This window comes from Thermobia domestica, chromosome 9 (assembly GCF_964235325.1).
Source record: "Thermobia domestica chromosome 9, izTheDome1.hap1.1, whole genome shotgun sequence".
NCBI lineage: Eukaryota > Metazoa > Arthropoda > Insecta > Zygentoma > Lepismatidae > Thermobia > Thermobia domestica.
Genome location: NC_137462.1, coordinates 238,189,160 through 238,214,666, shown reverse-complemented (window position 1 = coordinate 238,214,666; position 25,507 = coordinate 238,189,160). Strand labels below are relative to the sequence as shown.

The 25,507-nt window shown below is 34.1% G+C and overlaps 1 protein-coding gene across 1 annotated transcript in view; it reads left to right on the top strand.

Moving 5' to 3' along the window:
- The first annotated feature begins 8,818 nt into the window (after positions 1 to 8,818).
- Positions 8,819 to 25,507, top strand: part of LOC145660628 (uncharacterized) — a 98,276-nt gene continuing 81,587 nt past the window's right edge. Inside the window, exons 1-2 of the mRNA XM_081725910.1 lie at positions 8,819 to 9,074; positions 22,055 to 22,144. Of these exons, the coding sequence (XP_081582036.1) occupies positions 9,060 to 9,074; positions 22,055 to 22,144 (105 nt within the window). The 5' untranslated portion in view covers positions 8,819 to 9,059. The remainder of the gene's footprint in view (positions 9,075 to 22,054; positions 22,145 to 25,507) is intronic.

Sequence of the window (25,507 nt, the reverse complement as noted above, 5' to 3'; positions counted from 1 at the left end):
TAATGGTATATGAATAATTCTTGGTAAGAGCTTAAAAGAGGAGGTAGTGAAAGTAGAATTTGTAGGTGTCAAAGTTCAATCAGAACAAGAGAACAAGATATACCTGAAAATCCTCAATAGACGACTGAAAATACTAGATAGACTATGTTGCAATTCAGGACAGGTATCGGAATAGCTGAAAGAACTCGGAGACTATGCCAGAGTCCGACATTTTCTCTGATCATAATCTTGTGCTGGCCGAAGTGGATATTCAACTGAAAAATGTAGGCAGAAGAAAAAATACAACAAGATGATGAATAAAAAAATGATAAATGAGGAAGTAAGAAATCTTTTCGATCAGAAATTTGAAGACAAATATACAAACGAGGAAAGAATAGGTACAGGTAGTAACAGACGGCGAGAGGATATTAAACTTCGCTTACATCAGGCTGCTGAAGAGATTGCGAACACAAAACGGCTAAGAAACCATGTATTACAGAGTGGATATTGTAGGAAATATGGGAAAGCAAGGTGTGAAAACAGGTTGATGTAGAAGAAGGCAGAAAGATGTATAGAAAGTTAAACAAAGAGTTACGAAGTGAAACAGACAGAACAAGGGGAGAGTTGTTTACGAAAGAAAATGCGAGGACATAGAAAAACTAGAAAGAGTTTAGAAACACGAGCAAATGTAAAGGAGGTGAAATCTATGAAAGTTCGGAAGAAGCAAGTGGGAATTACGATGGCGTATAAAATAAGAATGGGATGATAGTCGGCTAGAGAAGTGAAGTAAGAATATGTTGAGGACTTACAAGAGAGTAGGAGAGTAGAGATAGATTGTGTAGCCTAGATGTTGAAGTAGAAACTGGAGTACACGAGGATGATAAAGGGTTTAGTATTCTTTAGAATGGTTTTGAAAAAGCTATATCCGAGATTAAGAATGGAAAGGCGACGGAGGTTGAATAATACCAATCGAAATTAATTAAGAATATGGAAGACAAGGGCAAGAAAGAATTGTTACGACACTGCAATAACATATATTAAGCAAAAGCGTGGCCAAAAGACTTCCTACAGATGATCATGATACCGACGGATAACAAATCGAACCCAGAGACATGTGAGTATTATTGAACTATTAGTCTCATATTGCATGCTGCAAATAGTTTGCTTGGAACACTGAACAGAAGAGTGTGTGTAAGAACAAATGGAAAAGTTGAGGATGAACAATTCCGATTCAGGAGAGGTAAGGGCACAGAAGCTGCGACTGGATTATTAAGGGTGATCGGTGAAAGGCATATAGAAATATGGGAAAACATGTATGTTATATATTTTTTGATCTAGAATATATCATATGAAAATACTTGGTTTGTACTGAATTATACTGCAATTGGATTTATTAGGCCCATAAATGTAGTTAACGTACAAATCGAAAATAGGGAACATAGTGGGCTGGAAGTAAATTAATAAATTTCTAGAAAGGGAAATAAATAATTTGTTTCTAATGTAAGTGTTATATTCAATAACCGCAATTCAATAAAAGGCCGGAGCACTGCACTATATTTTCCCGCTGCAACTCCTTAAACTAAACCTGTTGTGCTGCAGTTAGTAATTAAATATTTTCTTGTCAAATATGAACAAAATTACAAAGCGGTTTCAAAACAACTTCACCGCATGAGTATCCATCTCAAAAAGTACACTACCCCGTTTGAATATTCTTAAAGAAATAATTTATGCAACATTATAAGAATAGTAATGAAATATTTATTTATGAAATACCAAAATCGCTCCTGTTGTTGTTAAAAAATAATCTGAGAAGAAACTCATCTCCAAGAGTAAATAATCCGTTGTGATTTTCTCCGTAAGAAATAATTCGCACAATATTAAAAAAAAAAATCATTAATGAAATACTAATAAAATGGCATGAGTCATTTTTGAGAAAATCGTCCGAATAAAGCTCACCCCCAGAATTATCCCTTGAACATTTTTGACGACGAATGAATTATACCATATGGTCTCGTTATTAATGTAATATATATATATATATATATATATATATATATATATATATATATATATATATATATATATATATTAAATGAAATATGAACAAAATCACCTGATACATTTTTGAGAAAATCATCCGAAAGAAAACATCCCCAACAATACACTACTACTTCTCAATTTTTCCCAGAAAAGGGACTAACACCACATGATGAGTTTGTTTTTGAAAAAATGATTTATGAAATATTACCAAAATCGTTAGAGCCGTTTTTTTTTAAAAAAAAATTGCAATTTTTGATTTTTACCTTACTTTTTGGAGTAGGAAGAAAATTCAAACCCCTCCCCCTGAAGGATCACAAAAACTTTAAGTTTAAAATTTACTTAGGATAAATCGAACGGCACAGCTTGTAGATAAGTGTACATCAGGGCAAACGGATGAACAGACGGACAGATGTCAAAAATTCACTTTTTCGTTATCTATTGATTATGAACCGTGTAAATACTTTGAAGTCTTCAATTTGACTTTCTTCGCGATCACCAAACTTTCTTCTCTCCTTTTGTAACTCCAAAGTTAAAAAAAAAAAATCTCGCTCATATTGCAAGATGCTGCTCCGTGATTGTTTTTAAGTAATAATGTTTTAGTATTATGTTTCACATTTCATTCTGTATTGAAATGAAAACTTTCAGTGACGTCACTCTGTAACGTTCTGCAGACTACAGGAAATGTTCTCCACCATACGTTCCCATGTGTTGAATCGTACTAAGTATCTTTTACATTACAGATGGTACTATACTCTTCAAATAAGCTTTTATCTCCTCACTTTTTGGTCTCTGGGTTAACTAAGGGTGTAAGATTATTATTGTAAAATAGTTGCTGGAATGGGAAATTGAGAAATTTTATTCAATATTATCGATAGCTATTTTATTTATTTATTTGTTTATTTTGTCGTCTTTCTCGCTGTCCAGTGGCTAGCACGCGTGCCTTTGGTGTACGTGGCCCCGAGTTCAATTCTCGGTGGGAGAATGCGAACGCAACACACCAGTTGTTATGAATACATTATTACAGGTTACTTATTTCTGAATTAACTATTTAAGGGCATGTTTCATAAGCTGTAATCATAACATGTGGCTCTTAAATTCTTCTTGCAGAGCTTCCTTGTGGCTAAGCGGTTAGCATAAGCCCTGTTTGAGTGGGAGACCCGGGTTCGATTCCCGGTGGAAGCTCAGGTGGTTCGGATTGCACGTGAAGCTGTAGATCCACGTCTCATATAGCCTCTCTGCTGAAAAGGACGCTAAGCTCAGATCAAATCAATTCCATTTTTCCCTGCAGATATCTTATGCTTTACATCAATAAGCGACAAAATATTTGAGTGTATTAAAACATGTTTTCTTAAAAAGACACGAATCCATAACCAATCCATATGACAGAGACAAAATCTGTCATAAATATATTATTTAAAATAAATATTTCTTGTTCGAAACACTTCTTGATGGTAGTTAAATTCACTAAACTGACCTTCTATTTGAATACTACAATCATTAATTATGTTTAGTCGCATTAGTTTAAGGTCACATGGATAGTGCTAAAGCAAATGGTCTAACAAATCCCACCATGAATTGTTTGATTGTTGTCAAATTCAAGAACTCAATTCTCGAACAGTAACGATCACTTGTTCCAGTTGGTTAATTATAATGATATGAAAAGTAGTCTTGTCTTTGTCAGAAATAGGTTCCTTATCATTGAAAGTGGAAACATTTTTTTTAAACAGATGTAGCAGGAAAATCTAGTAACAAAGATAAAAGAGCTAGTAGCACTGAAATTGCAAAATGATATTGAGATTGAAGCTCGATATTGAATTCTATAGAAAGTATTACAATCTTTCCTTTGCAGCTATGTTTGCTTTACTTTTAAAATAACACAATAGATTATTATTTAAAGAAAAAACAGACACAAGGAAATTGTATTTGTAGTGTTTAGGTCTTTCTGAGTGCGAATGATATTTCCCTCCCCTTCGTTTTTCATGGAGGGGTAGCATACTTAAAAATCATGCCTTTTAAGATTTGTTCTTTCTGGAGAAACGGAGGTGGCAATTAATGCCATTGCACGGGGCCGCACATTGCCGGGGCTCTGATCCCGTGGAGGGATATGTTTCAAACGTATCCAAGCGTCGGCACTTTCACCATTGCTACAAAGATAATACGAAGAACACAAATTTAGGATCATTTTTCTCCTAAGATTGTTGGCAAATATGTTCCATAGTCCCACTGAATTCAACGTCCTAGAATTGATATAAAAACGCAATGAATAATACATCCAAACATGGCCAATTTTAAAATTGTTATAAGTGGTAGTTGAAAGACTACAATTTTGAGGTCATTTTTCTCGTAACCCTAACAACATATATGTTTAAAAACAGTTACATAGCATTCAGAGTCCTGAAGTTATATTTAAAAGCCCAATTAGAAATATATTCAAGCGTGGGTACTTTTATCCTTGACACAAGTGGGACTTCAAAGACCTCTATTTTGAGGTTATTTTTCTCGTGACCTCATTCACGTACATGTTCAGGAATAGTTTCATTTGATACAGTGTTTTAGAGCTCGTTTGTGTCTCAGCAGTTAGCTTACGCGCCTTTGGCGTGAGAGACCTGGGTTCGATTCCCGGCTGGAGTTCATATGGTTCAGATTTCACGTTAAGCTGTAGATCCACGTCTCATATAGCCTGGCTGCTGAAAAGGGCGCTAAACTGAAAATCAAATCAAATCAAATCAGATTCAGTGTCCTCAAATTAGTATAAAAAGCACAATTAGAAATATCTCTAACACTAAGAATTTTTACCAGTGACATTAGCGTTAGTTCTTTCAACAATATTGTAAACTTAAATCACATATAATTTATTGCTAGAAATGACATAACAGTAAATCCCTCTAAGATAGACCTGCGGTTTTCAAGAAATGTGTCCAAATTAGAGGCGTATCCAAGATAGAGGAGTATGGATTTTTTTGGTGGTAGAAAATCTTGCACGTAATATTATCGTATTTCGTGGTGCAATATGTAAACATGATGTAATATTTTAGAATAGTTGATTCTGTTCTATATAAAATAACGTATACTATAGGTTTACTTACATGCATTGAAACATGATAAGCATGGAAGCACCACAAGAAAATAACGACTCGTTCTTCACTATGCATTTTTCTTTAAAATTTAATGTCCTACGGTTGTGCGCCGAGGATAAGGAGGACGGTGATAATGATAGAAAACGAAATGGTGGAATAAAAAATAGAAGGAAAAAAGGAGATCCAAGAGAAAAATTTCACGCATAGAGTTTTTCTACCAAAAAGCCTTCTTGGCGTAAGCTGGGAGGGAACCAGAGAATCTATGCAGTAATAGAAAAGTAGGAGTTCAATTTATATTTGATATTGACACATATATAGATTTAAGCTGAATACTAAGAATTGATGGGAATTATATTGTGTCTACTTGAAATTACGGTAGTTTCCTGCTGTCGTAACTTACAAAACGTGAAGGTTTTAAGAAAAAGTCAGCAAGGACAGTTTGCTTTTTTCCTTTCAAATTGTTCTTCGTTTACATGTTTTCAATTATTTTCTGATACCAAACTAAGTTTCAACTAGCTCCGGTATACGATTTCAGAAAGCATAATTGTTCAAGTTCTTCCAAATATTCGACAGCTCTTTAATGGTAAGTACTTTTTACGTAAGAACTTCAAACATAAGCACTCTTTTATGTTGACATCTTCTTTACTAAATTATTTGGTGTATTAATCCATGCCTCTCTGTAGGGATTATAGTTCACTTTTACTCTTTCCACCGTTTTCCATTTCAAGGAAAAATAGGAAAGAAATTTGTCCATTCTTCTCAAAAATGGAAGTCCAGTATCTAAGATCGAGGATTTTCCAGGTTAGAGGGGTTTAAACACATAGAAGCAACTAGAAGTTTTTTCCTATTCCGAGAAAAAATGAACAAATTAGAAGAAATTATACTGTAATTTTGTAATTTGAATTTTTAAAATGTAACAAAACGGTGTAGAAATAGGAGGTTTAACTTTCGAAACGTGTGATCGACAGAAATGGTAGAATTGTCTGTCATTCAGAGGTTTATTAGTTGAATTGGAATGTAGCATCCGTTTCAACACCACGGCTATATGAGACCTGCACATACAGTTTAAGTTGGAAATCTAACCCACCGTAATGCGTTCAAATTTTCAATGTTCTCCATCTGAAAACTGAACCCGGAAACCCCTTACGAAAGGTGTACGTACGCCCTAGCCACTACACTACTAGGGAGGACTGGGTTTCAGAAATTACGATTATTTGTAATAAATCTGTATAAGCGCTCTCTAGAAACTGATACGAGTAGAAAGTCAATCAACAGTGCTGTCTTCAACTTTGATTTGAAAAGAGGCCACGGTGCCTCAGTAGTAGAGCGCTTACATCTGGTGCGTGGGGTTCTTGGTTTGACCCCCGTCAAAATAAGTTTGTGGTGAAAAACATCGTGCTCGTGGGTTTTCTCGGAATACTCCCGTCATTTTCTCCCACATTCTCATTCCACTAACTCTTAGCACTTCCGATACACATGCATTAATCATCCATCCCTCTCAGTCTAGCGGGCATAATAGTGGGACATTAAACTAAAAATTTCATTTCATTTCATTTGGATTTGAAAAGCATTTTCTTCAATCTCAGTCCGTAAGTCGCTGGAATTTCCTGGTTTCTGTATCTGTCCTTATGCCAGTATAAAAGTGTTTAATTATGAGAGGTTTTATTAAGGATTTATTTTGAAATAGACTATCGGTTAGTATCTCCCACATAGTTTATTTGTTGATTCATAGATACTCATAATAGCAATGACGATGTGCGCAATATATCGACCACACATTATATGAAGAAATCATGTGGTCTGATATCGCTTTTCGTAGAATCTACCACTAGAAAGTTTACCTTTTAGTCGTTACAGTATTTTAATAATTGATTTTAGAATGCAGCAATTAACAATAAGTACAGTAGTCTGTCGATTATCCGAACGTCAAAAATCCGAACGCGGTCCCTAGAAGCTTTATACATTTTGTCTTAGCGCTAGCAATAAACAAACAATAGGGTTGTCCGTCGGCGTTGTGTGAGGTCAGTGTTTTTTCAAAAGCTCATTCATATGTAATTCTTTGTCATACATATTTTTATTTTTATTTTTATTTTCCCTTAGGCCTATCCAAGTAAAGTTTCAAGTGTGAGTTACAAGAACAGTGTAATTTAGTGTACGAGTAGGTTCTTCAGAAACATTAGGCCTAAATGTAAGTAACCTTACGTACGGTATTGTAATTACTGTATGTACTGTATAACCACTGTATCGATAAAAGAGTATATTTAAGCCCAAATGGCATTTTCTAGGTCATTTTCGAAAATCCGAACTACCTGTGGTCCCAATTAGTTTGGATTTTCGACTTCCTACTGTAATTTAATTTGTCAATATAAGCAAATTCTATGTGAATGATATGATATTGTACTATATCAATGTTTTCACTTAATGGTCACTTACCAGATCATACATTATAGAAAGTGAATCTATGAAAGAATTCAACTCACTTAGAATTATTTGACATAAATGTTTATAAATTATATTGCGGTATAAAAATACACTCGCCTTCATTTGAAATATTTCGTTGAGAGTGGGGTGGTTCTGCAGCAGATGGCGCACCGCAAGTGCGAAGGGTCCTTGGTTCGAATCCAGACCATCTCGATTTCTCCGTTTCCTCCCACATTCTTATCCTACCAACTATTCCAGAATCATTCATTGTCATTAATCATCCGTTTTCTTCAGACTAAAGGGAATATCCGTAGGAAGTTAAATATTCTATTTTACATTTGAAATCTTTAAGCATGTGCGACCATAAGTTTGCAAGAATGACTTGAAATCCGAGAAAAAGAAAGCATGTTTTCTACTTGCAAGAATACTTTTGGACAGAAATATAGAAATTCCCGAAATTGCAGCGAGTGTTCAATGTTTTTTGGACATGCTCGTTTATGCATTTTACATTTACTGTTTAAAGAAAACTTAATGAAACACACATTCACTAGTTACTTTATGTGCGTATCCTGAAGAAATCTACTATGTGATTTGAAATATCACGTAATATTTGTCAACAAAGCTTCGTGATCCGTACAAAAGTGCAGAGCTTCATTTTATTTTGAAAAAAAAAAGAAAAGAAAAAACAAGTGAGTTTCGATATGATTATTTTGAAGAAACCAGTTATTATTGACAATTTCAAGTATCACAGGAGGGGTATCCCATTCTTATATATAAAAAATATTATAGTATATAAAAATAGGTTGTCTCTTAGAAAAAAAATGCTTGCGTGTGAAAAAATCTGGGTCATTTCCATTAATCACTTTCCTTAGTTTGTGAAGAAGATGGTTGAGGGAGAGAATTACGTCAGGAGTGTGACAGAAGCTGGTCACTAACAATGCAACTGACGAAACGCGTGTATTGCTAGGACGTGTGTGTGCGTGCATATACATATATATGTGTGTAGATTGGTTAGGTTTTAAGGGGGAATAATCAAAAAACAGTGTTGTGGTAGAGCTGTTAGGGCGTGGTGAAAGAAAGAAAGAATGAACAAACGAGCGAGGGAAAACAAAATAAGAAAGAAAAAAATTAAGGTAAAAATTGAGGCAGGGAAGCGACCCACATATCTTGCCTTGCTTAGGTCACGGCCGGGGGGCAAAACTTGGAGAGCCGGGGGTACCAAAACTGGACCACTTCAACCATTCCCTCCTCCTTTCTCCATTTTGATTGGAGCAACTGTTCTCTACCACTTTTACTATCCTACTCTTCATCGGGTAAGGAAGTTGATGTAGAGAAGGAGCATCTCTTCATTCCCCTTCGAAGAAGGCCCCTGGAAGTAACTTTTATAAAGTGCTGGCTGCCACCGGCCTTAACCAGTATTTCTCTATATATAAAAGTTTCTTCTCGCGTATGTGAACTACGACAGTTCCTTAGAGAACGTGATATTGGAACAAGAGGGTTTAGGACCCACCACACTCAAGCACGAGGGAGCCTTCATTGGCAATGGCTCTCCTGAAGGTACCAATACAAATTTTAACCTTTCATGAAGTGCATAATTGAATTTTTGTTCTTGTCGATTTTTTCTTTATAAAAGTGGAAGTGGTGTCGAGTTCTTTTCATAAAAGTGGAAACTGTGAAGTAGTGAACAATGGCCATATTCCGCTGGAAAAGTTTCACCAAAATTATGCAAATTCTTGTGACAACATCAGTCATGTTTGCTCTTGTTTGTGTTGGTGACATTCTTTCATACTAGTGCTAAACTGCTATACGCTTCCTTTTATGATATCCATATTCTAAATTCAGTATATTTTTGATTTTAAGTGATGTGGATGCTTAGTTACATAACTTAGATTTCACAACTCGTGTGATTATTTATTAATTTTACCGCTCAACTCTACCTAAGAATAACATTAAATTATTTGTCTCTTGACTTTTCGCTCACTTTTAGAGTTGACCTTAAAGCGTCTTCCCTCCAGAAAGAATTAAACCGCTAATACTGCGTATGATGACAAGATTTCAAGAACATTCTCGTAAGCGCAGAAGCTCATTGGAACTTTGGTATTTTACTTAATCGTAAACTAAATCTTAACTCCTTAGCGAGACAATCCACACAATACATGGCAGGTCAGAATGCGAAATATTAAACTGAGTGTTATGTGGTTAGCGCATCGGCGTGAAAAGCATTATATCTTTTTTTTACTAGATTGGAGTTTGCTATTTTTTTAAGTAGCTTCCCAATTACATCTTGGATTAATACCAAAATAACTATGTACCCACTAAACGTGGAGCACGGAACTCTGAATGACATATAAGCGAAATATTTTTAAATTCCACCATGTTCTTTTTATATAACAATTTTTAATTGGAACTACTTATGGGCGTTTCATTCACCAACGTGTGACAAATGGGTGGCTGAACTCCACGAAGATAGTGCACGGTAGTTCAGTGGTGGATTCCTCGCCTCTTATGCGAAAGGTCCTTGTTTGGATTCCATTCCTATTAAGCTTATAAGTAACAACATTGTATCCGTGGTCCTTTTCGGGACACTCTCGTTTTCTCCTACATTCTTATTCCACCAAATCTTACATAATCGATTATTTCCGTTTCTAATCTGTCTTGCTTAGCTTAAGGACGTAATTACGAAACATTAAACTAAAAACTAATGATTTCAATACAGTTCATTATTTTATATTTTATGATGGATGTAAAGTCTCAAATAGCACGGATAAGCCGTCTCCATGTAAGCATCACTAAAATTATAGGTGAGCAAATTTTGTAAATAATATTGCAAAAGGAAAAGAGAACAAAAAGTCGAAAATTTTCATAAGCTGCTGAAACAGAACGTCCTTTTATTGCTCTCGGGAACCAGTTAGAGAACACTGGAACGCTAATACATTACAGTGGTTTGGATTCCACCTTAAACTGTAGGTTGACGTTTCAAATAGCCCCGGTGCTGAAATGAGACAGTGAACTTCAATAAACAAGTAAACAAACCCATACTCCTTGACAAAAGGAAGTAACTTCGGCCAATTAAACAAACGTTCGTTTCTCAAACGAAAGAGTTTATTTAATTTAACCTTAACGACAAATTGTTTGACAATATTTGAACTTCTTACGCTTCATCCTGACAAATAATAAGAAACTGTTTAGTAGCAGGGGATCGAATACGGAATAGAAATTAACAGTCCAGGTCAGTGAGCAACTAAAGTACGTTTTCAGTTTGACTATATAGACCAGGCATGTGCTGGCATGTGAAGCTGAAAGAGGAGGTGGAAAAATCACAGAGGACTTACTGGCGTTGAGGTCTGTGCGAGGCAATATATAACATTTTCATATACAGGAAGAGAAAAACTGTTGTATGGTAACCAAAATATAGTGAAATCTTTGAGCTTGACGTCCCACTATTATTCTCGTTAGGCTAAAGGAGACGATGATTAAAGCAATTGAATAATAATAGAAGAATTTGTGGAAGGAAGAGTGGAAGGAAACCTGAGTACTTGAGAAAACCAAGGACACAGGACCCAAGGACAAACTTACTTGGTCGTGGATCGAATCCGAGACCCCACACATCAGAAGTAAGCGCTTTACGACAGAGACATCGTACCTCCATCGGTAACCAAAATATTTACTAACTAAAGAAAAGCAGAAAAATATGTTTACTGACTATTTTAATGCGAAACTTGACCCTTTATGCTCTTAGCTGTCATTTAGTGTAAGGAGTTACATTGGATGTTCTAACGCGGAAGATATTTTCAAGGTATACATCGATTATCCAGGAAAAATTCTCAATTCAGTTTAAACTATTATATAAGAAACGCATTTTCAATAACGGATTAGGCAGGCCAGGTGAAAGGTTTAGAGGGGTCAGGATCAGCCCGGGATCTGACTATTGCATATAGCTAAGATAAACTGTAACTTGAAAATATGGACCGATGTCTTTGCCATATGAATATTATGTCTTGCTTCATAATATAATATTATGCCTTGCTGAATCATATTTGTATAGTTCTCTTCGAAAATTAAGCTAAAAAATAACGAATATTCAGATATTTTATCGGAAACACAACCTTCTGTTAGTTATGATTAAATGACATAATGGTTAAATGTTTATGTCCATACAAACCATTATTCCAATCAAGTAGTTTTACCAAATATTCACAATTTCAGGGAAAGTGTTCTTGAATTTCTTACAGTTATTTAATTAATAAAACTACTTGAGTGGTTATAATAGTGAAAATTATTATTATTATTATTATTATTATTATTATTATTATTATTATTATTATTATTATTATTATTATTATTATTATTATTATTATTATGTGTTACGGTTATGGTATGTGCTGATGATGAACGGATTTTAATGAATTTTCTGAAGATATTGTCGGGATTCCCCGTAAACTCACAAGTAACGCGTGCTTATTTTTGATCCAGGTATTGGGGACACAGTGACTCAATAGTAGAGCACTTACCTCTTCCACTGACGGGTCTCTAGTTTGACCCCCTACCAAGTAAGTTTGTGATGGATAACATTGTGTTCGTGGGTTTTCTTGGAGTATTCCGGTTTCCTCCATATTTTCATTCCACCAATTCTTACATCATCAATCTTCCTTAGCATAACGGGCATAAGCGTGGTACGTTAAACTGAAAGATTTCATTTCATTTTATTTTTGATGCAAATATTAGCAAAGTCCTTCTGGGATTACTGCGCTTCGGAAAAACTCGAGTAAATAGTCAGACTCAACTCTATAATATTTTATTACAATTTATCCAACTCTTCATATCCTCTTGTGTAAGAACATAGAGTAAATACCTAAGACATAAACAAGATACTCAAACACGCTTTTTATTAATTTGTGTTCATTATTCTTCAATTTGAACTACAATGCATAATCATGAAACCCTGTACGTAATTATTAATTGTAATCAAGCTTCCGCTCTTCACTACTGTTCAACACCCGCCAGAAATTAGGCTTTTAATTATCAATAAAGACCATTAACTATGCGAAGATTAAAGAAAAGACATTTCATTTAAGAAAAGGAACCATCGGTATGTAGAATTTCGTATTTCGTGCTACTGATTATTTAAATTTTTCATGCCTAACTAATAGTTATTATGCGTTGTTTGAAGCTAGAATTTCATGATTAAGTTTTTGATTTGTTAAGTTTTTTCTCATTACTTACGGTACCAATGTCTTCCTGAAAACTCCTCTGTACGTTCACCGTTAATGCTTGCAGCAAAAAATAACTTTATCTTGTATGTGCAATTTTGTTAATAAACAAATGAATAAATGAAAAGTAAATAAATGAAATGAGCTTTGAAAAGAAAAAAAAATATGGAGAAACATTATTGGTATATGTTTCTGTTTCTGCAAGGCTATATACAGATTATATCAATACATTACTTAATTGATGTTACTTATCCATGAACTGTTTTATGACGAGAATACATTATTTCATTAAACACAGCACTGCTGTTACACTAAATAACGAAATGCAATATCCAATAAAAATAACGAAAACGTATCTTGATTTGTTTGGAATCTCACGCTGTATCTAATAGATTGTCATATATGCTGCGTAACGTATAAAACTTTTGTGATTACTTTTTTGTCCAATATAACAAAGAGATTATTGGAAATCAATCACTCAGAATGTTTTAGGCCCACTTAACATGATCATACTTTTACATCATATGCTGTATCTATTTTCTCTTACATGAAAGTTTCTAGTGACGAATTGAACAAAACATCTAAAGATCTTATGATTTTGAGTGCTGTATATTAAACACATAAAAACAATTGTAAATTGTCACATAAAATTCCTGAGAAAATAGTAGCATTTACTTGGAATTTTCTGAAACTTTTCCAGAAGTATTTCCACACATGACAGAAACTTACAATTGTTATTGTACTGGGTGAAATTATGCTCACGTGTAAACATAGAACTGCCAAATACAACTTCTTTCTACTCCTTGTTAACAATCAATTATTACACTAGTTTTGTTGTACAATGACCTTAATGTTACCTTGACAACAACATGTGATGACCGTGACAGTGGCATTGTTGCGACCTAATTCAAACTCACCGATCTACTCTCGACCATTGATAAACGATGTTATCCAGTTGCATGCTACGTTCATTACTGCAAGAATAAGCGAAAGCAACTAACGCATTTCCTAGATCTATTTGCCAAATTTTCTGAACTATAAGGCCAAGATGCAACGAAACTTTGCACATGTATTTATTTATAGTTATGTAATTTTAGCTTTTGCTATCTTTTTCTATATTGAAATATGTATGATACAACATGATCGCTTTAATGTTATTTATTTATTTTGGAAAACAAGTCAAACGCCTATTTACAGTTTTCCTTCACTGTAACTAATACACTTTAAAATACATATATAATAACATTGTAATACGATAGGAAAATATGTTTTAATTACTTTAAAATACATATAGCACGATACACAGTTAATTTATTTGGCATAAAATTTTGTCTATAACTAAAAATGTCTATCTCTGGATGTCCTTGTGACACCTTATTATACAATAAATACATTTTTCTGATAGGCGATACATCCAATGCATTAGTCCTCTATGCTGAGAGATTGAATACGGCATTTTTGGGGTCTCGTTGCTGTATATGGATCGTGAAGTTTGATTTCAGATAACAAATATTCTGAATCTATTGTACTATGAATTATTTTACATAAGAAAGATATAATGAAATGAGTTCTCCTGCTTTCAAGTGATTCTAATCAATATAATCTTAAGAACTCCTTCGTTTTATAATAATAATCAAAGGATTTCTCTTAATTAAATTAATTCTTTATGTGATTGGTAAAGAATCAGTGTGGTTTACTGGTAGACCGATCACTTCTGGCGCGTCGGGCCTCTAGTTCGATCCCAGTTCCTAACAATTGCGTTTTGTAGTGAACAAACATGGTGTGCGTGCGTTTCCTCAAGATTCTTCCATTTCCCCACACTTTCGTCATTTCACTATTATAATCCATCTCATCATCACCGCCTACTTTAGCCTCAGTACATAATCGCAGGATGTTAAACAAAAGAAAAAAGATATTCAATATTAAATCTAAGGAAGATATACATGGAATTCCATCAGGATTTCAATGGGATGTGTCTCTCACGGAATAATATCTGGAAATCCAAAAATCATCCTGCGATTATTCCACAAAGATCTCAGAAACGTCTCACAGTTAGTCCCATCTCCGGGATATAAGCAGATTATGGAATTCCATTGGATGCCCACTGGCAAGAATAGGACATTCAGTGGATTTTCCCATAACCTGAGACTGATATTAGTCCGACGTTGTGTGTGCTATGAGAGCAGAATTTTCTTTCATATGGTTATTGTTCTCTAATCAACATCAAAATAAATCATACGTTTTCTTTCTTTGATGGACTCTGGTAGTGGAGTATAAGAGTCTACTGCGTTATCATATTTACAATTAACTGTTGGCACTTGTTCTCACTGCAAGTTGAAAGTACAAAATCGGTTCTGAGCTAATCCTTTCGTATTGAAATATGATTAATCCTTGTAGTGGCATTCATCAGTAATAGTGATTTCCTTCACTTGTTTTATTTCCACTATACAACCCCTCATGTACTTTAGAATACCATTTCTTTTCAAGTAATGTTCTAAGTGTCCGTGGGTTTTCCCGGGGTGCTCCCATTTCCTCCCACAATCTCATTTAATCTATTCTTCCATTATCATTCACTTGCCTTAATTATCCATTTCCCTTAGCCTAAAGGACATAATCGCATGACGTTAAACTGAAAGCTTTCCTAATGTAATTGTGTACTAGAATTTAGATATATTTTTCGAACATTAACACAGCAGACATCACGCAAAGACTCCAAAAGTTAAAAAAAAAAAAAAAAAAAAGTAAATGGTTTCTTGTGTATAATCAAATTATTTGCTGTTATTTTTGCAATTGTAGACTGAAAATTAAATCCGTGCCAAAGTACCAAAAATAGAAAAGTTCGGTTTAATGCCAAAATGTGGGTTATGTGCCTAACACTACTCAGTTAAAATCGGGCTACCTAGTATTCACTCTAGAAGTAGTTCAAATAATTGCCAGAAGATTGCGCGTGGGCCTATGGGCCACCAGTTCTGAAGTAAAATCTGGGCTTTTTACTAAACATTTTCAGTTTGGCAATTAGCACGGATTTTATAGTCACTCTACAATTGTCGAGCGACATTTTGATAATTTGTTAACGTCATTTATTAATATCAAAATTAACTTTGGTATGTTTCCTTTCGTGTTGCTTTAATTTTAATACTATCACTTTGAAATGATAAGTTTTATAGTTTTGTAATCTGACGCACAGTTGTTTACTTATTAACACAGTTCGCTATCTAATCGAATAATTTGCTATTTCTAATCACCATTTGATTATTCGTTGACGTAAATACTTTCTATCTGTAAATAACTTTGATGGGTTACGTTTGTATTCTTCTAATTTAAAGCTATAAGTTTAGAAGCAATGAGGCTTTGGTTAGACTCATTTATTTATTAACACATTTTTGCATTTAACGGTGTAACATTATTTGCTTTTCGAAACAATAACAATGGTAGATGATAATGAATTTTCTGAAGAAAATAACAAGTATATGATCATTTAAGAATACAGTTGCAATACTCTAGTGAAGTTGATACTCTAGTGCAGTGTTTCCCAACCTTTTTCAACTTGCGGCACACTAAGGGTGTTACTTGGATTCTCGCGGCACACATACAGATATTATTATTTGGAAATATAAAACACAGCGGTATTTTTTCTGTGATTATTGATCTCCTTCTCATAGAGAAGAAAGCTCTATCACTGTTTTTCCCCCGTGGTAAATCATTATGCTTATTTTTCATTCTAATTTAAAAATAGAAAACAATTGCAATGAAATATTGGATTCAGGTTTTTAAAAAAACGCTTTCTTTTTAAAAACTGTATCCAACCTTTTACTAAGAAGAAAAAATCACTAAATAACGAACGAACAAACAAATTTCTTTTACTTCTAAAACACAAATGTAGGTAATTTGTAAAAAGGATTGAATGATAGTTTAAATTTTCAAGTTACGAAATAGTCTGCAACAATAAAAAAGCAATAATGGTCATAACAATGGTAACAAATACTGTTTTCAACATTAGAAATGTACAGAACACTAACCCGGTATGCAACTTAAAATTGTAGATTCATAGTAGAGATTCATAGTAATGTGAAATACGAATATACATTTTTCCCTACGTTTTGCAATTTGATTGCTATAAAATTAATAATTTTGTTTCGATTCCTCGCGGCACACCAACGACCCATTCATGGCACACCGGTTGGGAAACGCTGCTCTAGTGAATAAGATAAACACAAAAGTTGAACCCGGGACTCGCCGATTATAAAATGAAAACGCATCATTACTCCAAGGCTATGCTATTTATCAAAAGTATTCAAGCAAAAACACCCAAATAGTTGCGGTACGTAAATGAGTTACGTAAATGTATATTAGTAAATATATGCGTTTTTAAATTGACGAATAGTAACTTAACAAGTAGATATAGATATGAAGATAAATACAAATTATTTTCTGAGTAGATCAAAAAGCACAATGACTTATGAATGACCATCGTGAAGTAGTTTCGCAACGATTGAATCCCTAATTTGCACGTCTTTGAAACGTATTAGTAGACTGTTAAAGTGAGAAGAATTACGTTAAACTTCAATTCAGAGTTGGTCATTGTGATCAAATGGTAAAGCCTTCATTTACGGTGTCAAGTGTCTCTGATTCAATTCCAAACCAAGCTTCCAACAAGATATTTCTGTGAAATTGCTTGGATTTCTCCTCTTGTATTCTCCATTGTTCTAATACTATTTATCACACTTGTTCTTTAGTGTGAATTGTGCAATCGAAGAAGTTCACAGTTTATTTTACTTCATTATTTGAAATTTAATATAAATTGAAAATTATTTTAAGGCAATCAATTACTTTGTCATATTCTTTAAGGCGGGCGCTGTTTTCACTTGCGTGCATTTATGTAGACTCAATTATGTTCTAGAAAACATTAGCGTAAAAAATATGCAAATAAGATAACAGAGTATATGTTTAGACTCTGTTCAAGAATTTAAAATAGAAGTTCGAAATGTTACTCTACAGTCTCATTTTTAAATATGTAAAAATTTTATATATAACGTAGACACAATATTCTTTACTAATGTGCCTTGTATCAAACCTGAAAGAGATGAAGAAAATGTTTCTTAAATAATATTTTATGGATGAAAATTCAGCTTCTTAACATGAGGTGCAAAACCAAGATTTTACATTTTGTAAGTTAGTCTTGAAAACCACAATGATTCGTAGCAATAACATTGAAATACGGAACTGTCCATTAATATCAAAATTTATTGATTAATTTTGCTTTACATCCTTATCAAGCACTAATATTGGAAAGTCAGAATCTGATAGTCGGGAAAGGTCTTTGCAACCTTACTTATTGAATGATCTCCACCGATGTTGAGAATTTTACGCATCGTACTCTTTTTAATTCGAAACCTAAGGCAAAAAGAAAAATATTTGAATTATTTTTTAAATAGCTAAAATCAAGCTAATGCAACCACTATCATCAAATAAAAGTCCTTACCCTTTGTAGGGTTGGATAATATAGGCACGTTTTGCGGTGCCAAATAATTTTGTAGCATAGAAGAGGATGAAAGTTTGTTGTCAGTAAATATGGTGATCTGTATATAGAGATACCCCGCATGGGTAGTTAAAGGAATAAATATATAATGGACGTAGTTCAAGTGTAGATAATTGTCGGAAGGACAAATGATGTGAAAGAATATTGTGAATACATGATTGGCGAAATATATTAAGGAATAAATTTATTATGCAGAATTAATCAGTGGTGTGTACGAGAGCTATTCTAACTGTTATTAAATATACAGTTTAGTAATTAACATTCCCATCCTGAATTAACAACATGGCGACGAGAATTCTGCAACCCAGAAGGGTAGATGCAGAGATGACGGTGAGTTATATAGAGGCTTTTAATAAAGAAGAGGAGCAGGCAGAGACGTATCTGCAAAGATTTATGAACTATTGTCAGAGTAACGGAATCAAACAGTCACAATTTTCCTGTATTTTTCTGTCTGTTATGGGTCGTCAGCATTTTGAAGTATTAAAGAAATTGGCTACTCCCAATAACTTATTCGAAATGGAGTTTTGTGAAATCAGACAACTTTTCCTGGATCAGTTCAGACCTATGTTAAACATGGTCGAAGAAAGGTATCACTTTTATAATATGAAGCAACAGTCTTGGCAATCAATATACCAGTATGTAATGCAATTGAAGATGCAGGCAAACAGGTGCAAATTTGATTCACTGACAGAAGAGATTATTCGAGATCAGCTAATTTGTGGTGTTAGGAATGAATGTGTTCGGAATAGAATGCTAGAAGTACCAAATCTAACTTTGAGTCACGCACTGGAGATGGTCAAACAAAGTGAGCCCTCTGTAAATCACAAAGACAGGAAATCAATCATGAAAATTGATAATTCATCATATTTTCGGTCTGCACAACGAGAATACAATCGTTACTGGCGCTTTAGAAAATGTAAAGCTTGTGGAATTAGACATTCAGCTAACCTATGCCGAGCAAAGGGCGCACGTTGTTTCTCCTGTGGATTGGTGAACCATTTTGCAAGATGTTGTTTGAATAACAAGTTTTCTAAGTTTTACAGGTCGAGGCCTAATGAAAGAAGTCAGTCAAACAAAAGTTTCCCTAATGTTTCGACTAAAAGTGATACAGTTCATACCAATATTCAACTGCACGATGCCCTCGAACTACACGCATTTAGTAACGAAAATAAGGATACAATTCAGAAGGAATCCACATTCACTAATATGGCAACAACTAAACGGACAGATGAGACGAATGTTATGTTTCCAGGAACACCAGAGACCTATAACTCTAGTAAGGTGGGAAGAACTGACTCATTGGCGCTGTGGACGGTCACATGGTTAAGGAGGCGGATGATTAGAATTTCAAGTTCTGTTAGTCACTACAAAAATAATGCAGTATTGTATGTGATTTTGAGTTTACTCTTGTCATTGTTACGGTTACCTAGTCAAAGAGAGGAAGATCGATCTTTGTATTTTGAGGTTGTGTTCATGTTATTTTCTTTAGTTATTTTTAGATGGGCCATGGGTATCAAGATAGCACCAGGTCCAAGTAGTCACCAGGCGAGTGATGGAAAGGCAAAAACTAAGAAGGAAAGAATAAGCTTATTTGATAATTAAAAAAAAAAAAAAAAAACAAGGGGAGAATGTTGTAGGGTTGGATAATATAGGCACGTTTTGCGGTGCCAAATAATTTTGTAGCATAGAAGAGGATGAAAGTTTGTTGTCAGTAAATATGGTGATCTGTATATAGAGATACCCCGCATGGGTAGTTAAAGGAATAAATATATAATGGACGTAGTTCAAGTGTAGATAATTGTCGGAAGGACAAATGATGTGAAAGAATATTGTGAATACATGATTGGCGAAATATATTAAGGAATAAATTTATTATGCAGAATTAATCAGTGGTGTGTACGAGAGCTATTCTAACTGTTATTAAATATACAGTTTAGTAATTAACATTCCCATCCTGAATTAACACCCTTAAGGCAGCATATTATTTGTTTGATCCAATACCGAAAAGAAATAAGACATACTCTGGCACATAAATTAAGTCACAGCACCATGGAAAACACACTAAACATTCACAGTGCCACATTACTGAAATCACAGAGAACCAGTCATTCACGAGTAAGAACCTTAATTACTTGTTCTTCCTTAAAGAAGTTTATGAACTTCGATTGTTTTGATTTTATTGTTTTTAAACGGTTATTATTATGCAATTTTATTTATTGCGTGAAATATGTCATTAATAACATTTAGTTGACATTCAATAAATCTTAAATTTTCAATCATTCCGGAAACTTCAGCGGAGTTTGACATATGATCTTTCTTTTTTACTTCATTACCCATGTTGTCATTATCTTCTTTTTCAACAAACAAATTGATTTTGTTTTTCTGTCACTTCTCCCTACTATACAAAAAAGGTTTTAGTAAATACCTATCACTTCAATATTAAGTAATAGTTTTAAGAACATTCTTAAATAACGAGTTGAAATGGAAAGTCTTCAAAAAGTTCCTCATCAATATAGTAAACCATCTATAAGTCAATTGTGAGGTTGGAAACTGGCGATGTAACTTAAGGGGGCAGACTACTAAACATGGTACAAAAGCCCATTCCCCCCTTCATTTTTGTAAGTAAAAAGAGATCATGAAATGTAATTTACCACAACAATAAATAATGTTATTCTACACCCGAAAATACGAATCGGAAGAATTTTCAGTGTTGCCATCCATAGAAATTACAGTGTGGCCAGAATATGAATTATTCAAAAATCTAGGTTAAGGCAGCGACTAGGAAAATGAACTCAATGGTGGTTGATTACTTACCATGTTGTCTTGGTTCCTTGTTAACTATTTTTTAAATAATATTTGTATTTATTTTGTAATAAACAGGAAGTTATTAAAATTACAGTATCTTTTATTACAAAATAAATACAAATATTATATAAAAAGTAGTTAACAAGGAACCAAGAAATGATAAATCATCAATTACCATTGAGTTAATTTTTCTAGTTACTGCCTTAACCTAGATTTTTGAATAATTCATATTCTGGTCACAGTAATTTCTATGGATGGCAATTTTGAAAATTCTTCTGATTCGTATTTTCGGGTGTAGATTAACATTATCTATTATTGTGGTAAGTTACATTTCATTATCTCTTTTTACTTATAAAAAGTTGGGAAAATTGTTAGCTTTTGTATCATTTGTAGTAGTCTGTCCCCTTAAGGCTGAGAAGGGTCTTGGAAAAGTGACATTTTGTAATCATTAGAAAACTGCTTTGTGAAACCAATATTTTTATTTAATTATTGAAATATTTTGATAAACTAAAAACTAAGCATTGTGTCATGTTACAAACTCTGGCAATGCGCCTATAATATAGTTGAATTACTCAGGAACCATGAAATTGTGACTAATCAACATTTTGATGATAGAAAGAAAGAATTAAAATACATATAAATTTTAAGAATTGAAATTTAAAACGTTTCTGACTGCGGAGCCGTGCCGTGGGAGGAGGGGCGACGGCCCCGGGCGCCGAAGTAAGAGGGTCAAAAAATTCGGGAGAAAAAAGGAAAAAGATACGAAAAACTGTTTGGAATATATGTATGGGGGCGCCGTGGTATACTCTCGCCCCGGGCGTTGATTTTCCACGGCACGGCCCTGTCTGACTGTCCTAGAACCAGTAAAATTCCTCATTTAATGCACTCAAATTTATTTTACAAAGTATCTTTCGAGGAGTATGAAAGACATAGGTATTGAGAAAATTCTAGAAACCTTATGTTTTCTTTCTTCTTACTTGCAGATTCTCACACTTGGAGTTATTTTAACACCAGAAGTGTGGGCAGTCAAACCTCCAGGATACGTAGAAAAACCCACAGAAACACCGAAAGGGGTAAGTATTTTATGATATACTCTTCGTTATAGTATTATTTAATAATAAATAATTAATTTCGTATCAGTAAAAACGTATTGTAGAGTCTAGGATGATAATTACATCAGATGAGATAATACCTCCCAAAGCATATCGATTTTATTTTGTTATACAAAAGGAAAGGAGTCTGCATCATCAAGAGAGTGTTATTGTGTGTGATGCTACAAACAAAAAAAATTTCTTTATTATCGTATTATTACTAAATTGAGATTTAATTGAAACACCAGATCTAGTTGAAATACACATTCGGAATTCACTTACAAATAGTAAGCATGACAACACGATTTAAATTTAACATTTTTCGGCAAAACGAGAAAGAACTTTATTATTTTAAAATGCCTATTGTCATTTATTTCACAAAAATACGGAAGTAATCAACATAAATTTATTTCCAAAAATACAATTTATTACGACGGGAACTAAAAGGAAATAATTTTCTCTCGAAACAAAAGAATACCCCGCTTTTCTTATGAAAACAATGGTTTCCGCTAAATTTCTTAAATGTGTGATATTTCGATTCTTCGCATCTTTTTGAACACAAATCATAATGGACACAACAATCGGAAAGCCCTTATTAAGACATTAAATAGGATATCCTAGCAACCAATCTTAGTAAGTTCAATATAATTATTTCTGATTAAATGTCACTTTCATTTGACAAATCAACAAAAATGAAGCTGTAGAAGACGCTTAATTAATAAAAATAGTTAGACAATTAAATTATTAGATGACTAAGTAATCCAAAGATGGATTTTTAGTAAGAAACACCAAGAGAAAATGACACACGAACTAAGATAGAGAACTGATGCCGGTCTGCGGAATCCAACCTGTAGAAGAGATACTCAGGGACTGAGATGAAGTTTATATGACACATGAATACAGGAAATAGCGACTGTGACGCACCACCATTTGAGGTTTCATCTGATCGATTTTACACGGTTTGATATGTCATCGACAGAAATGGGTTTGATCACCCAAACAGCTATACAGGCTGCACACTATGTTCCCATACTGCCGATGAAGCCAGCTACAAATACTCATCCAAGGTAATTCAGAGTCCCAGGTGTTGAATTTCGGACTGTAATTGGGCGTCCTAGCGAATTCCAAACATGTTAATCGGATTAAGAACTGTGGAACGTAGTGGCCATACCACTTACATAATATCCCTGTGTTCCAGGTACTTTCCCGCTACCTGCGTCCTGTATTGTTGGTCATTATATTCCATTAGGGGCATATGCACCTTGTGTCCGTCACAGTATCCGGGAAATATAAGTATGTGATTTATACTTCGAAAATGATGCCATTCCAGACCATGAATCTGTCATCGCCACAATGATCTTGTTCCACAAAATTGGTAGTGCGCTGTGCGGATCAGGGACGTGTTATGAATACCTGGAGCACAATATCATGTATGTGGACTGACCACCATACTCTCTGGATCCTGACCCTATTAAAAATGTCTGTGACATCTGTTAAAGACCATAATGTACAGGGTGTCCGAGAAGTCCTTCCCTGATTACAGAAATTGATAACTCAGGCTAGAAATACGACAGAAATATGAAACTGGTGTTGAATTGTTTACAAGCTATAAAAGTTTTGGTCACATCAGTACACTTCCACATGAGCACCCTTGGTAGCACGTAGCACATCTAGGCGATATTCAATTTCCATCCACACATTAGCCAACATCACTGGAGGGATCGATGCAACGACTGTGGTTATTCGTTGCTGCAGGATTTCAAGATCTAACAAACAGAACAAACCTAACACAGACAAAAACTTTTATAGTTTGTAAACAATTCAACACCAGTTTCATATTTCTATCTTATTTCTAGCCTGAGTTATCAATTTCTGTAATCAGGGAAGGACTTCTCGGACACCCTGTATTACCATATGAGCTACTGGCTGGTTTCATCTGCAGTATGGGAACACAGTGTACAATCTTTAAAGCCGCTCTAGTGATCAAACCCAATACTGAACGCTGTAGAGATGACCATTTGCTGCCTTACAGTGACCATTTGCTGCATTTTTGCTGCACTACATAGCCTCTAGAGCAGTGTACATACAACGACACGCACGAACAGACCGACCGAATCGTTTTTCCGACATCTTGAAGACATGATACTCGTGAATTTGTTAAAATTTCGATTTTTTCACGGTCAGTAGTTTCTTCTCCCCTATTGTCGCTCGAAAGCAAAAATATCTTCGATTTTCGTTATGAAAAGGCAATGCATTTTATTTGAACCTAAATTATTTTAGATTTCTTTTAATATAATTATAAAAAGAAATTATGATTTGCTTCTCTTAAAATAATTAGAAATCGTGTTTTATTAGCCTTTAAAGTGTGCTTTAGACTGAATTCACTAATCTAAAACTGCAATGAATTCATCAATTATTTCATGAAAATAATTTCGTTAATATTAAATTGTAATGAGTCTGTAAAATCTTGAATAAATTAGCACTTATATCTATTAATTTAAATATATAAAGTTATAATTCTTATATTATTTTTCTCCAGGAGCGTTTTTCAACTGCTTGATTTGCTCCGTAGACCCTAGTTGTACATCAATGTAGATGTTCTCTTTTCAAGTATATATATTTTTTATGCTGCAAATTTGACCTAAAATATATTTACCATGTAAAAATTATAAAAGTAATATAATAATGTTTAATTAATTTTGCTTGTATATACAATTTCTAAGTTTCAAATGATTACCCCGATTGTTTTTCTATTATATTAATTTTCTTAAGAGAACACGTACATACTTACTGTATTTATCTCTTAACAAGTAAAAATTACATGGTGAAAGTACACCTGAAGGAGCTATCACGATTCCTTCTATAATAACTACCTACCGTCTTGTCATTGCCAGTGTTGATTATAGCAACACTCCTTGGAAGAATGTTTTTCCTTCCTTCTTATGCATTTATACTATCGCCAACTTCCTGTCTGTAAAAACGTCTTCAGCAAAAACAATACACGTAGCAAATGAATGAGGAATGGTAAACAAAAAAGAGAGGGAAAGAGGATGTTAAAACAAAAAGAAAATTTAAAAAGAAGAGTAAAATATAGGTAGTAACAACAATTACGAAAATAAGGTGTCTGTGTAGGTCAGTGTATTTCCTTTACAAAGCAGTTGTTATTTGTTTGTTTATTTGCAGTGGCGTATTTAGGGGGGGCTTCCGGGCTTAAGCCCCCCCCCGAAATCTTACTTACTATAGTAAAGTATATGGAATATCTTGCAGAATTTTCACATTTTCAGGCAAAGCCCCTCCGAAAGTTAGCAAAGCCCCTCCCGAAACAAAATCGTAAATACGCCACTG